At 47.4% G+C, this 14940-nt stretch overlaps 1 protein-coding gene across 1 annotated transcript in view; it reads right to left on the bottom strand.

Annotated features, from left to right (window-relative positions):
* The window catches only part of SPTLC1 (serine palmitoyltransferase long chain base subunit 1), a 302110-nt gene that overhangs the window by 206791 nt on the left and 80379 nt on the right, over positions 1-14940 (bottom strand). Inside the window, exon 6 of the mRNA XM_078675619.1 lies at positions 10389-10521. Within this exon, the coding sequence (XP_078531745.1) occupies positions 10389-10521 (133 nt within the window). The remainder of the gene's footprint in view (positions 1-10388; positions 10522-14940) is intronic.

Here is a 14940-nt window from a genome sequence, read left to right as displayed (position 1 = left end):
GGTTTGTGGCAATGGCACTTCCTATGGCTAAGCGCAGAGTAGCATGCAGATGGGGGCAAGGCAAAGCGCCTAAATTCAAGACATGGTTAGATGATTTAATTACTTGTCAGGAACAGTTTGCCACGTATGCAGAATTACTCCCGATAGCGTCCAGACCTAATAATATATGGGCTCCCCCTACATGCTATCTTCTTGCAAGGGCGACGGATGGCGAGGATACAGGCCCTATGAGACAAGAGACTTGAAATAATATGAGATGCAAAGTAGAGAGACAGGGGGGGACCGAAACACCGGATGTCCAGTGCTGCTAGGCGTTCTAGACTGTAACGGTGTCCTAGGAGTGAGTAATGGTGACATTGTATGGACTGGAGAAATGGTGGGCATTAAGGAGACTGACTAGCTGCATACCACTGGTGGGGTGTGAACCATGCGCTAAGGAAATGAGAAAAGGGAGGAGATGAGAGCTACCCACACCTGCCCGACAGTCTGATATGATACGCGTAACATACATGTACCATGTAACGATATAAATGTGCAAAGATGTAATGAATACTTGGTGATGAGATTATGTATTACGAAATGTATGTAGAAGGCTTTGTTTGTGTTCTATGAAAATCACAATAAAAAAGAAGTTTAAAAAAAGACTTAGGAGGAATTTTTGTTGTTGTTTAAGTTTGAATGGAGCAATTTGGTAGAGGGCTTCAAGAATAGAATTGTTATAGTGGTTAGTAAGGTCGGTGGTGTTGTACAAGAGAGGGGGTAGAACTAAGTGAGCCTTAATTGCGGTTTCCAATTCGCCCGGAGGAATAAGGTGAAGGTTGCGTGTGGATTTCATTGATAATATGCTTGTGGGGGCGGGGCGAGTAATGGATTTAGTCAAGGTGAAAAGGAAAAGGTAGTGGTCGGACCAATCTAACGGAAGTATGAGTTTGAGAGGGAGGCTAGGTCGTTGTTCGTTATAATAGCATCAAGGGTGGCACCTTTGTTATGTGTGGGAGAATGGCAGAGCTGCGTCATATTGGTGATGTCCATGGTATCATTAAGTAGGATGACAGCAGGATCATCACTTTTGTTCCAATGGATGTTTAAGTCACTGAGGAAGAGATTTTTAGAATGTGAAAGAGACGATTGTATAATAAGATCAGTTAATTCTTCCTTAAAGGGGATGTTATTTCCAGGGGGGGTGGTAGATAGTGTGCAAACGAGTGGTGGGGGAGTCAGGTATGGTGAGATCAGCGCAAAGGTATTCGAAGGATGAAGGGTCTTGTAGATTGACGAGTGATAAGTTAAGTTCAGCTATAGAAATGATGGCTAGTCCACCACCTGTTTGTTCGATTCTGTCTTTTCTAATGATAGAATAACCTGGGGGGATAAGCAAGTCGAGGATGGGAGTGGAGTGGGAGGTGAGCCATGTTTCAGTTAGGAAGGCAATGTCAATATTTTCACTAAGAATAGTTTCAGCGATCTCAGTAGCGTGACAAGAGGCAGATCTGCAGTTAATCAGCATGCAGACGAGGGGAGTCGGGACTGGAGATAGGGAGGGGGGACAAGTGGGGATAGGTTTGAGTAGTTGGGGTGGTCTAGGGGAGGAAGGAGGAAGGGAAAGTTTGCTTGTTCCTAAAAGAACTGGGATAGTAGACAGATGAGTGGGGCAAGAGGCGGATAGGCAGTTAGTCATCATGCAACATAGGGGAGAGGGATCGGGCGATTGCGAGGGGGGACAAGGTGGGATAGATCTAAGGTGTTGGGGTGGTCTAGGGGAGGAAGGAGGAAGGGGGAGTCTACTTGTTCCTAAGAGAACTGGGATATAAGATTTATGACTAGAGGGTAAATTGGACGACAGTGGTGGTGGGGAGATAGTGAAGTTAGAGGAACTGTTAGTTTTAGAGGGTAGCGATGGAGCGATAGTTAGATTAGAGGAACTGTTCGTATTAGAGGTCAATGGGGGAGTACCAAGTTGTGACTGTGTGGATATGTTGGTATTGTGGGTGGGCACGATAAGTGAGGGTCGGGTGGGTAATGTGCTGGTTGTGTAGTTGCTAGAAGGAGGAGTGTTTCTGTAGGTGATAGAATTAGGCTGACAGTTGTTGAATGTGCAGAGGAGGGTGTCAGTGTGTGAGGAGATAGTTTTAGAAAGGAGAGATATCGCTTCTAAGAGAGGAGAGTTCTAAGATGAGGGACAAAAGGACAAGTTCTATGGTAGGGGAAGCTAGTGTGCGAGTTGACGAGTGCAGAGGATTAGTGTTTATTGGGCTGTTTGTCAAGTTAGGGTTGTTTAGCGGGGGATAAAGTGTGGAGGATGAGGTGTAAAGCCTGGAGGAGGGGGAAGGGAGCCGAGTGGAGGGAGGAGCGCAGAGTAGGGTGTGTTTTTGTAATCGGGGGAGATCAGGGGGTAAGAGGGGGATGTAGGAGGTAACGTTGTGTGGATGAGAGAAGTGGTGCAGGGAGGGGGGATGTTGGGGAAGAAGTTCAAAGGAGAGGCGTGTGTACCAGAGCATAGCGAATTAGGAAGAGGCGATAAAGGGGGGGGGGGTGAGGGTAGGTGAAGGTAATAGGAGTTGGGGAAGGTCGTAGAGACTAGGTAAGAGGGACAGGGATGAAATGGGGGGTGATGAATCTAGGGGTAGAAGGGGTAAGAGGGCAGTGTTCAGGGATTGTGTGCGGGTTTGGGATAGAGTGTTAGTAAGTTGTTCATTGGGCACAGGAGAGGGAGGGGGAGAATCAGGAGGGAGCGATATGTGGGAGGGAGAAATGTAGGGAGATGCAGGCAGTAAAAGTTGGGGTAAGTCAGAGACGAGGTAAGAGGGAGGGTGATGGAGTGGGAGTTTGGGATAAAGTGCTAATGTGCTGTTCATTGGGAGTAGGAGAGGGAGGGGTAGATTCAGGAGGAAGCGATAGGGGGGAGAGAGAAATGAAGGGAGATGCAGGTACTGAAGGTTGGGGTAGGTCCGAGAGGTGAGGTAAGATGGAAGGGGATGAAGTGGGGGGTGATGAATCTAGGGGTAGATGGGGTGAGAGAGCAGGATTCGGGGATTGAGAGATGGATTGGGATAAGGTGCTAATATGTTGTTCATTGGAGGTAAGAGGGGGGAAAATAAGGTGGAAGCGATAGGGGGGGAGAGGGAGATGAAGGGAGATGCACTGTTCTCAGCCTCCATATATCCACCGACCGAAGTGTATACACCTCTGTAATATTCGGAGAATACGTCTGCCACTGCCTGGGGGTCTGTGACAGTGATAGAATCCACCCCTTGTAACTCAGGCACAAGACGCGATGCCCATTCCCCTCGTTCGAGCCACGCAATCAATTTACCAGCCTTGTCTCCATGTTCATTTGTTCGACTTTGGGTGACCTTATTCTGAGCCACTGCCCTGTCTTTGGCAAGGCCTCTGTACTCATCCTGTCTTAATTTTAAAAGAAGCACGTCCGCCGGAGCGGCCGTCTTAGCCACCAATTCTTCCAACCGAGTTACGTCGGCTTCCGCCCTCTCGACCTCCGCCTGGTGCTTCTTTTTCGTCCCCGCTTTCAAAGACAGGACTTCCCCTCGGACTACCTTCTTATATGCTTCCCACATTGACTGTGCCGATTCAACAGTACTTATATTTTCTTGAAAATAGCAATCTGAAATCTTGACAAGCAATCTGAAATCTTGACAACCTCCCTCTTAGTCGCAGGGTCCTTCAAGTGCCACGCACCAATAGGAGCCGCTCTACCAACTGCCGGCTGTCCGAGCACCACAACCAACCACATAGGAGAGTGGTCGGAGATCCCCCTTCCAAGATAACGTGCCTCTCTGACCGTAGCAGCTTGGGCCGCCGGGATCAATATGTAATCTAGTCTTGACATGCTGTGGTGCGCTGCGGACACATGTGTGAAATATGCCTGTATTTGATTCCATACCCGCCAGCTGTCCACAAGCCCCATCGTTGCTAAGAAGTGTGGGAGCCATCTATGTGTTGGTCTGAGTATTCTTGCCGGGTGCCGGTCTATCTCCCAGTCTAGCACTGCATTAAAGTCGCCCCCCAGTACCAGAATGTGCCCAGGGGCAGGGTGAGAAAGACAGTCCCCAAGTCTCAGAAAGTGTCAGTTTGAAGGCCAGGCGGGACATAGATCGAGAAGAAGGTAACCGTCCCCCCCCCCCCAGATTCCAATATAACAGCCCCTCCGGTCGGACCACGTGGCTTGGATTGTTGAGGGAAAGGAGTTCTTCACCAATATTCCTACCCCCCTAGACACCGCGGTAAACCCGGCATGTGCCACCAACCTATATCCTTCTTTATGGAGAGCCACGCAGCGATCACTAATGAGATGTCACTCCTGCAATAGCACTACATCAGGAGAATGCCTTCTCATCAACTGATTAACCATTCCTCTCTTGATCCAGTCCCCGAGGCCATTCCCATTCCAACTCAGCACCTTGTCAATACAATCACTGCATTTGCCCCGGATGCCAAAAGGAAAAAAAAAAGGGAATAAAAAATAGAACATACTGCAAGCAATTCTTCAAAGAAGAGTCTCAAAATCAAGGAACCCCATCGAATCCAAACCCCAACCCCCCCTCCCTGCACCCCTGCATATGGCCAACGCCCATCCCCAACTAGCAGTGTGCCTGTTGCTCAACATCTCAGCTGCAAACTAACTAAAGGTAGTAATGAGAAGGAGGCCAGTGCCCCGGCCCGCCCTATCCCCCCAGCTCAAAAGACACATTCCCAGAGCCCCGGGTCTCCCACAGCTGCCTTGCAGTCAAGGATGCTAGTGTGACCCTAGCCACGGATCCACCCCACTACCTGATGTAACAGTCCAATGCGAAAGTTCTGACAACTGGCTTCATTACTGCTCCTGCGGACCGGACCGCCCATATCTCCATCTTCTCTCTTTTCTGAACCATCCGCATACCTACCGTCCAACCAGTCCGAAGCGATCTGAGGATTGTCAAAAACCAGGCCCTTCCCTCAAGTTCTAAGCGCAGGCGAGCCGGGAACATCATTGCATACTTTGGTCCCTTGTCCCGAGTCTCTTCTTTACCGGGAGAAAACTCTGCCGTTGTTTCTGTACCATATGAGTAAAGTCAGGGAAAAAAAGAGAGCGTGGCATTCTCATATCGCAAGGGGGCACCAGTACACGCTGCCTGCAGGATCGCATCTCTGTCTCGAAAGTTTAGCACCCTCGCGATCATCCGACGAGGGGGCTCCAGGCTTGGGTTTCCCCCCTGGCACCCTGTGGGCACGTTCAATTGTAAAGAAGTTGCTCTGCACCTTAGGCTTCAGATGGTTGAGTATAATATCTTCTATAAACAAGTCTGGGGCCGGCCCCTCTGATTTCTCGGGTATCCCAAGGATGCATATATTATCACGCCTGGCTCTCCCTTCATAGTCGTCAAGTTTCCTATTTGTTAGATCTCCAGAAGTCTTGAGATCAAGTACCTCCTGCTGCAGCAACTCCATGTCGTCAATTAAACTAGTGGTTTTAATATCAAGCGATTTGACCTTTTCGCCTGTCTTCGTGAGGTCGGCACGTAACAAGTTTACCTCAATTGTGACGGTATCGTGTTTATTATCCAATGCCTCCATCTTCTGACCCAGGGAAGACTGGACCCCTCTGATGGCCGCCATGACGTCTGTGAGCGTAGGCTCCGCGGGATAACCCAGAAAGCGACTTCCCACCGCTTGAGAACGCTTCGACTCAGTCGGGGAATTTCGGGGTATCGTGTAGCGATCTAGCTTGTTGGCTTGTGTTTGCTTCGACCCCTTTGAGGACCTTAAAGAGGGTTTCTCGGTCTCCGACTTGGTTGCCATTCTGACGTCCGCCACTCTCCACCACAAGACGCAACGCCCACCCGGGTATCAGACAGTGCTGGTGCACAGGCTTCAACCCAAGGGGGGGGGCGGGGTCAGGGGGGGGGGGAGAATGAGCCCCAACAATGCCTCGGTGGTGGCCGACAACTCCCAGCACTCCAGGCACCAAAGAATTTACTCACAGGGCGACGGCCGGCTCTCCATACACCTCTGTTGCTCTCTGTCTAACAAGGCCTGCTTTCCACCGGTACCGTCGTGTAGGGACCGTCCGGCCAAACGTGTGCGTCCACTCTCCTCAGGGGCCCTCACAGTCTCTCACCCACCATCACTGAGGAGCCGTATTGTGGGGGGACGCATGCAGGATGTCCATGGTCCCCAGTGAGAGCGCGAACCGTTATTTCACAAATACCACCTCCTGATAACTTCAAGCCTCATAGGGGGCACCAAAGTCACCCCCCCCCCCACGGGCCAGCACCACCAATTAGTCTTGCCACCAGGCCTCAACGTGCGGATCCGACAGCTGCACCACTCGAATGTCCAGAGGCAGTGACAGCCACAATTCACCGCCCGATGATGCCCTCAGACGCACCAGACCTCGCTCACCTCCTCTGCGTGGTCTGGTTTGCTCCCAGTATGGTCTCTCTCCGAGGCGATATAATTCAGTTTTTTCCCCGCTCTCAGGGGGCGGTCGCCCGGCCCGCTCCACATCAGGGCAGCAGTAAGAACGTCTTCCCCTCACTCCACAGGGGCTCACAATGGCCTCAGCGCAGGCCGCAAGCACTCCGACTCGGCTCTCCCTCCGCGCCCTGGCCGGGGCACACCATTCGCGTCAGCTCCTGGTCGGACCCGGGCCAGCCGCATCCTCAGTCTCGCCCAGAGAGTGTCCCGCGGGAGGACCACAAGCCCCCACTGATCGCTAAAGCCCCGCACTGCCGCTGGCCATCCGCCGATCAGTTTCGGGGCCGTACCGGCAACTTACAGTTTCCGGCCCCCAGTGTTTATTGCTCTTGCCGCGGGTACTGGGTACACTCCAGTCCCTGGTCTGGACGAGCAGAAGGCCGCCGATTCTCCGACAGTGTATCTCGGGCCCCGGATCCCGCCGAGGACCCGGGATCACCACAACGTACGTCGCTTCTTGTCTTCTATCAGGCTGCGGGGCACAAGTGCAGGATTTTGGAAAGGATGTTGGAGCTGGGGAAAGGGGTCGACGGAGCTAAGCACTCACACGGCCATCTTGGGCCAGCACGTGGCTCCTCTCCCGAAAATCAGAGTTTTTAAGACTAACATTTCATGATGCGCCAAGTTTTATTCTTTTTCCCCTTCTGGCAGTTTATCCTATTACGACTTGGGGGGCGGGGAGGGCCTTCACAGGAGAAACACTATCGTGGTAAACCCTTGATAAATTATCATTAGGAGGGTCATCTTGTAAAACTACAATCTCAGGGGTACGGAGCAGCTGAAGTCCGTGCAGGTAAGATCAGAGGGGCAAAGTGAGGGGGATTTCGAAAGACAAGGGAAATTTAATTCTTTATTTAATTTTCCCTCATGGTCGTCTGTCTAATCCTCCCTCAAACCGGACCCACCGCCCTACCGTTCTTACCTTCCAGGGGCCGTGGCTTGTAAGGGGAGCCCCGTTTTTAAAAAACAGAAATATGGGAAGAGGATTCTAAATTACAGTTACATTTGGTCTCTGGGCTACATGACACCGTTCTTCAAATTAATGGTTTGAGAAGAAAGAACAGAGCATGATATCAATCTCCTTAGGGGCCTCACAATTACCATTGGATTGCCCAAAAGGCATGGTCCCAAGTCCACCACTCATCTGAATTCCAATTTCTGCCACTGCATTTTTTGCCACTAGGTTAGTCTGGGAGGCCTGAGATTTCATTTTGATGCCCCCTTCTTCCATCCTTCGGCATAAGCCAAGGAAGGTGAGGTGCTGCACCCCATTAGAACTGGGGACAACACATCCAGCGCATGATCATAGTTAGCAACTGATAAATCCAACAAGACCAGAATCTAGGATAAGACCTTCTCCACAAAAAATAAATTATCAGAGTGGGCCCTTCCTCCACTTCCCTCTTCCCCTTTCAGATTAAATGGCTGCACAAGACGTTGAGCCCCTGTGAACACAGAAATCACAGTTCAAAGAGTTCACTGACCCCAATAAGGAAACCCTTGAGGATGGCTACTATTATACAAAGCTGGGAATGATGGACCGCTAGGTAGACAATCCAGAGGTGGGCTCAAGACCATGTCGGATGCAGTATGGGATTTTAAGTTAGCCTCCCTAATTTGATTCTTCTCTATAAGAGCGGCAATATCTGGAAAGGAATAGTCCTCTAATGCACCAGGGTCACCACTACACAAATCATCACAGAGTTCCCCATGAACCACCCAAGAAGTCTCTTTAGATTGCAACATTTCTGGTACAATGGCAACATCTTTGCCACTGGATGGGGCCACAGGACTCTTGGGACCAAACTTGGAATCCAACTTAATGCCAACAGTGTTCTTCTCAAGAACAGACTATGTCCATTTCTTCCCCTACTTCCACTGGATGACATGTTGAACTGGCTTAAGGGAATGGCCAGAACTGAGCTGTGGACAAATCTACTGATCTGACATAAAACAGTGCCCTGGGACAAAACTGTAACTAAACTCAAATCCTCTTTATTTGCAGCTGAAATCATCTCCAGTTCCTTATTTCATGCACCGCTCCCAGTCTTTGAGAACAGGGACAACACTGAGGGATGAGATTCAGCAGAGACGGATAGAACTGAGGTTTCTTTTGCTGAATAGTATTTTCTGTTCTTAAAGGTTGGGACAACTAATGTGGATAAGCGGTTGGGCTGGAAGTGGTAATTAAACGGGAAGAGCGCAAGCACCTAGATGGCATCGTATAAAAATAGTTAACCACAGATGCATCGGGCAGCCAGGTGCTTTCTCTCCCACTCCTTTAGTCTCCCCTGCAACTCCACAAACTGGCATCAATCCTCTTTCTATAGGGTGAGGGCAAGAATCGAATGAGTGTGTGTGCAGAGAGCAAAGCCCCCTCCCCAAGGCACAAGCCGCACCACGCTAGTGCCGGCCGCATCAGCAATGGGGCCGGCGGCCTAGGCCTCCCCTGCACACCATCATTGGAGCCCTTAAGTCACTGAGTCAGGAGGCCCAGCAAAGGCACAGACTCAGACTCTTAACAGTCTAAAAGAAGGCACGGGGAGGCAGCCTTCTACCTCCTGCCCCCAGGAGGGGTAAAGTAGACAGTGAGCCGACAATGCAAGGTATTTCTCAGCCGGCAGCAGGGCGACAAACGGGCGGGCGGTGACGGAGCTCTCCCACAAATCTCGCCCACAACCCAGCAAGTCTAGTAGGCCACCGGGCTGTGGAAAATGCTGCCACATCAGGTCTCAGTGCCTCTCAGAGGCGCACAGGTGAATCTCCAAAAGCTAGTCACTTCACTGGCTCAAGGAAGCCTTTTTAAAAAGAAGGGGGATGGGAGCAAACTGACTCTCAACCCAGCACAGTTTGAGGATTTTGGCAGCTTTCTCAGCAACCCCTGATGGAATTCATTTTTTAGCTCTACTAAAGAAGGATAATATGCAGAAACATGTGTCTAAAGATTTACAGCACTAACCTGCACCAACTTTGGTGAAACACTACAGCTAAAATTCAAGAACGCATTTACTGTGAACTGCATTTACCACAATGCTAAGGGGTGAACTGTGCTGGGAGGACAGGCAGTGTGTTCCTATCCACCTATTATCTTGAAACTCTGCACTTGAGATGTAGAGAAAACAATTGCTAATTTATTCACTGTGATTTTACACACGTTGCTGAATTTCAAATTTGTGAAAGGGGTTCAAGACAAGAACCTCAGTTTCATGGCTCCTAAATGAGGACTTAAAATCTAGAAAACGTTCGTAGAAAGGATGGCCACCACTGTTGAGGTCTTGAGTTACTCAGTCTTTAAAAGCTATTAAATTTAAAACAGAGATTACACCACCTCCTGTTCAAAGAGTTCCTGAACAAATCCTTTGCCCTACTCCAAGATCAACACTATGAATGTTTGTAGAGCACTTTACACAAGCCTTGGTGATATGACAATGCACATCATTTCATAAGCATGGTAATACCATTAATAACCAAAACATTAACATAAGGGATATTTAACAGCCCATGCAACTTAATCTAAACACATTTTACTGTTGTAGTTTATTTCCTTTTCTAATGTGTCTCCATGTTCATAAGTACAAGCACAATAATGAGTCTTGTTCCTGCCATGTATTTACATATTGAGAATTACAAGAAACATATGTGCAAGAAACTAATATTTCTAAGCAATTCAACTTTATGGATGTGGATCACATTTAAAGTAGTGATGAAAACCTTTCATACATAATTAAAGGACCATTAACATGCAATCAAAGTATTAGCAGCAAGGCAAAAACCTGAAATTGGAGACTGAGTATGAAGTTCACAAATCCATCTTAAAACATTCTGAAGGAAAATGCTAATGCTTTGACAGATTACATTAATGTGTCATGTTCTCTTATACACCAACCACATACAAAAGATTAAAATTAACTTACACAAAGACGATGTCTCCTCTTTTAGAGTAAGCAGGAATAGCACTAGCAATTGTGGCAAATCCATATGAATAGAGAATTGCTTCCTCAGTCCTTGTGAATTTAGCTAGTCGCTGTTCCAATTCCAAATGAACATCTAAAATAAAAAATGAAACATATTCTAAACAAGGCCAAACTATGTACTCCAGGATGACTACTAGAAGCAACTGTTTAAGCAGTAAACTTTTTTCCATAAGTTTAAAAGACTGCAGTAACAAGGTAAAAGTGGCAAAAATATGGTTTGTGTAACTAATTTTGCATATTCTTTTCCCTCAAATAAATACCCTGCCAACTCATCATTCCCCTTCACATTCTCTCCCTCCTAATCGTGCAACTCCACAGCCTGCTTGACTTTTAAATGGCTCTATTCCCACTACTTTGTCATACCAACTAACCATTTTAAGTATGCCACTACTATCCCCCTACCACAACTGAGACACACTAATTCTCCTCATTAGGGCAAGATAATTGAAGAATTGCCTTTAAATCTACAATTTCGTGTCAGAGTAAAGAGTTTGTCATCACTGATATATGGCTAAGCGAAGGCAAAGGACCATTCCTACCATGGCACCATCTGCTACAAAATCCTCATGAGAACTGCAGCCTGGAGGAAAAGATCATGCTCCTACAAACTCCACAGTAACATGCATGGCTCCGTAGTATGAATATGACTGTTTGATGTTCTCCTACCCCAAAATTTACATATTCTTTTCTCTTTAATCAATAGTGGAGCACTCCACTTTATAAGCCTATGTATCCTTCTTTCTCTCTAGATGGCCGAAAACATCAAACCTTTGCATACCTGGAGACTCTCCGTCTAGGCAAATCTTAATTTCCCACTTCCAAAAGGAGAATATCCAAAAACTTCCTGTTGAATCTAGTTCAAGCAGTCTCCTGACCTACACACACACCTTGGAATATGTGTCACACTTGAGGCATTTACTGCAACAAAAAATAAAGTGATGGATGGAATTTGTGGGTTACTTCCAGCCACTGGTGATCACTCGGGCTGCATTCTATTCAACCGTTTTTTGCTAATTTTGACAATCTAGAAAGAGAAAGTTGGTACATGCAAATCAGCCTTTGCACCACCAAAAGAAACAGTACAGGACGAACCGCCAGACCAGGTCCATTCGCGATGGGAACACAAGCAACCCTACAATTTTGTAACCTCATAACTCCACTAGAAGGTAGAGCTTAATCCAAAACAAATGCCATGGTTTGATATTTATTTAAACGTAACCTTAAAACCTAGCATAACAGTTGCTTCTTTTTCTTACATTCTCCTTTCAAACAGTATTTGCCAAAAATACACAAAAGAAAACAAATGTGCTAAACCTATATAACGTTTCGTAAAAAGAATCAATATTTTGTATAACAAATGTTCATACGAAATTTGGAATAACCTTCCAAAAATACAATAAATGCATGTGCCCAATGATCAGCATGAGCAAGACCATCAGTCATCACTGGTCTTTCACCTCAATTCCTAAATTCCACTTTCAACAATAAAGCAAACTAATGACATTAAAGGAAAAGAGTGAGCTATGTAGGTATATAGGTACCCAGTTTGAAAAATACAACTAGAGTGTTATCATTGCATATTAAAAACACTGACCTTCCAAATTCTACTCTTTATTGCTCCTTCTATGCAAAGTGCGTTTTGTATTCCAAACACATTCGCGGAGCATAATATAATAGAGTGATATGTATGGTAGGATTGCCTCATGCAAATGAGAATCCCCTGTCTCCTCTAGCGAATTATTCCATAAGGAACACGCAACAAGACAAGCCTCCTGTGTGCACACAATGTAGACTACTGGCAATGTGGTTCACAGCAACCTGCTTCCAAAGGGCCTGTGACGGTCCATGTAGGAAAGTGCCCTTTTTGAATGCCCCTCCTCCCCACCTTTTTGCTCCAATGCTGATGGTTATGACTCTAAACATACACTGAAGCCTGCTACTGAGGCCCCAGTGCCAGTGCTCACCCTGAAACTGTTGTGTAAATTGGCATCCCCAACTGACAAAGATGTTACCCCCCCTTAATAAGTCCCTAGTATATGGTTCCAGTATAACCCAGGGCATGGGTGGTAAAGGGGGTCCCAAGGTCTTGCAGCATAGTTTGTGCCACTCTGAGTGATGCTAATAAAAACAACAGACAGCAGGCCTGCCATTGCAGACTGCAGGTAAATGTAATCTGCTCCATTTATTTCGACTTTGCCCTCGCAATGTGTGGCAAAGTTAATGCACTGCTTTTAATGTATGCCAGTCACCCCTGAGGAAGACCTCCTGTGCCCAGGAGGCAGGGTGCCTTATATTTAAGGAGTGGGAATGCATGTGCAGGCTTATATATCCCTATAGTGGCCCTTACCATTAAAGCACACTATAAGTGATAGGAGGTCCATAGGATATGGGCTGGCACTCGGGCTAACTACATCACGCTGACGGTGAGAGCACTCAAATAGATAGAATTGTCTGGTCGAGGGATAACCTATGGTCTCTCAATACTTTGGCAGAAACCTGTGCACACAGCATCGATCTTGGGTCCTCCACTCTCCCTTATACCTGTAGGACATGTGGGCTACAACTAGGCATACCGGCCAGTACAAAGGCTGGAGGATCTACTAAATCCAAGCCACCAATCAGTAAAAACCTTAGCGCGGGACTTGTGAACTGTAGATCCCTTGCAAAGCATGCAGATGATATATGGCTGCTGTTGGAAGGTCACCAATGGGACATATTGTTTCTAACAGAAACCTGGCTTAACAAAGATAACAGGACTGCCATTGCACTGGCTATCCCCTCTGGATATAAAATGTGTTTCTCCAATCGACTAGGTGATAAAAGAGGGGGGGGAGTGGCAGTTATATTTAAAGAACAGCTCACACTCACCTCCTCCGCCCCCATATACACCCAGGGTCTAGAGGGACTACACTTCTGCTTCCAGGTGGGATCTCAGCTATCCCTAGCAGGACTAGTTATCTACAGGCCGCCGGGGGGGGAAAGAATCCAACCTCACTACTATGATGGATATGATCATACAAAGCTCCCTCCTTCACCCTCAGTTTCTTGTTGTCGGAGACTTCAACGTTCACATGGACAGGGCAGATTGTCCTTCAGCAGATTTACTGAGATCTACATTGATCTCAGCTAACCTCAGACTCGTTAATAAGGCCCCCACACACAGAGCGGGCCACACGCTTGACCTAATAACCAAACATTCCAAACGTGTCGGCAAATATACCGCTACCTCTAATTTGGTCAGATCATTTTCTGATACCATTCCTAATCAAAATAACAGTTGATAAACCGGCGCCAAGCAAGTGCTCTTTTATGAAAAAGACAATGGAGCAAACTAGTCCCCGATATCATGGGTCCAGTTCTTGACCAGAACCCTCCGACCCTCACCTCCAATGTGGAGACGGATGCCAGACTACTCAATGACTGGATTGGCAATATGGTAACATATATTGCCCCGGCGACGGCCGCTACATCTAAACGAGACTCTCCATCTGCTCCCTGGTTCTCTCAGGAGCTTAGACTACAAAAATCAGATTGCAAAAAACTGGAGCGCTTATGGAGGAAAAACTACGAACCTCTACAGAAGACTTACTATAAGGAAGCATCCAAAAAATTGCATAGAGCTATTAGAAAAGCTAAAAAACAGTTCTATGCGAACTCTATTCAGCAAGCTGAACACCCAAGTAGGGAAACTTTCAAAATAGTACAGTCTTTCTTTAAACCTATGAGTGTTGAGAGGGATGTCCTCCCATCGGTCTCATTCTGTAATAGCATCTCTGACTTCTTTGACTCTAAAATACAGAAAGTCTATGAGTCCTTTGGCCCAGAGAAGATCACGGAAAAAAACGATCTAGCTGGCACTACATCGGACCGCGCTATCTTGACACAATTTGCTCCGATAGACCAGAGTACAGTTAAGCTAGAACTCAGCCGATGCAAATCGGGCTCGCCGGACGACCCATGCCCTCCCAAACTTTGGAGTCGCATAGCCGACTTCGTGGCCCCCACTATTCAGCATATATGGAATTCATCCATCTCTTCGGGGACATTCCCGAATATCTGGAAACATGCTACTCTACTCCCCTTAAAGAAAAAACCAAATGGGGACCCCAAGGATCTCAACAATCTTCGCCCGATCTCCCTCCTGGCAGCACCAGGCAAAATGCTTGAGAAAGTTATCCAGCGCCAATTGAATCAATTTATTGAGCAAAACAAAATATTACACGAGACACAATCAAGCTTTAGACCCGGCTTTAGCACTGAAACAGCACTAATTGAGGTGGCCGAGTCAGTGAGGTGGTCGATGGATTCGGGAGACTCAGCTATATTGGTGCTCCTGGATCTGTCGGCCGCCTTTAATACGGTCGACCACAATATTCTGCTGCTGCGACTGGTGAAGCTAGGCATCCAGAGCCAGGCATTGGAGTGGATACAATCATACCTGACTCAAAGGACTCAGAAGGTGGCTCTAAAGAATGTCTCCTCTTCTCCAAAA

This window comes from Lissotriton helveticus, chromosome 2_1 (assembly GCF_964261635.1).
Source record: "Lissotriton helveticus chromosome 2_1, aLisHel1.1, whole genome shotgun sequence".
Taxonomy (NCBI): Eukaryota; Metazoa; Chordata; class Amphibia; order Caudata; family Salamandridae; genus Lissotriton; species Lissotriton helveticus.
This window is presented reverse-complemented; position numbering and strand designations above follow the sequence as displayed.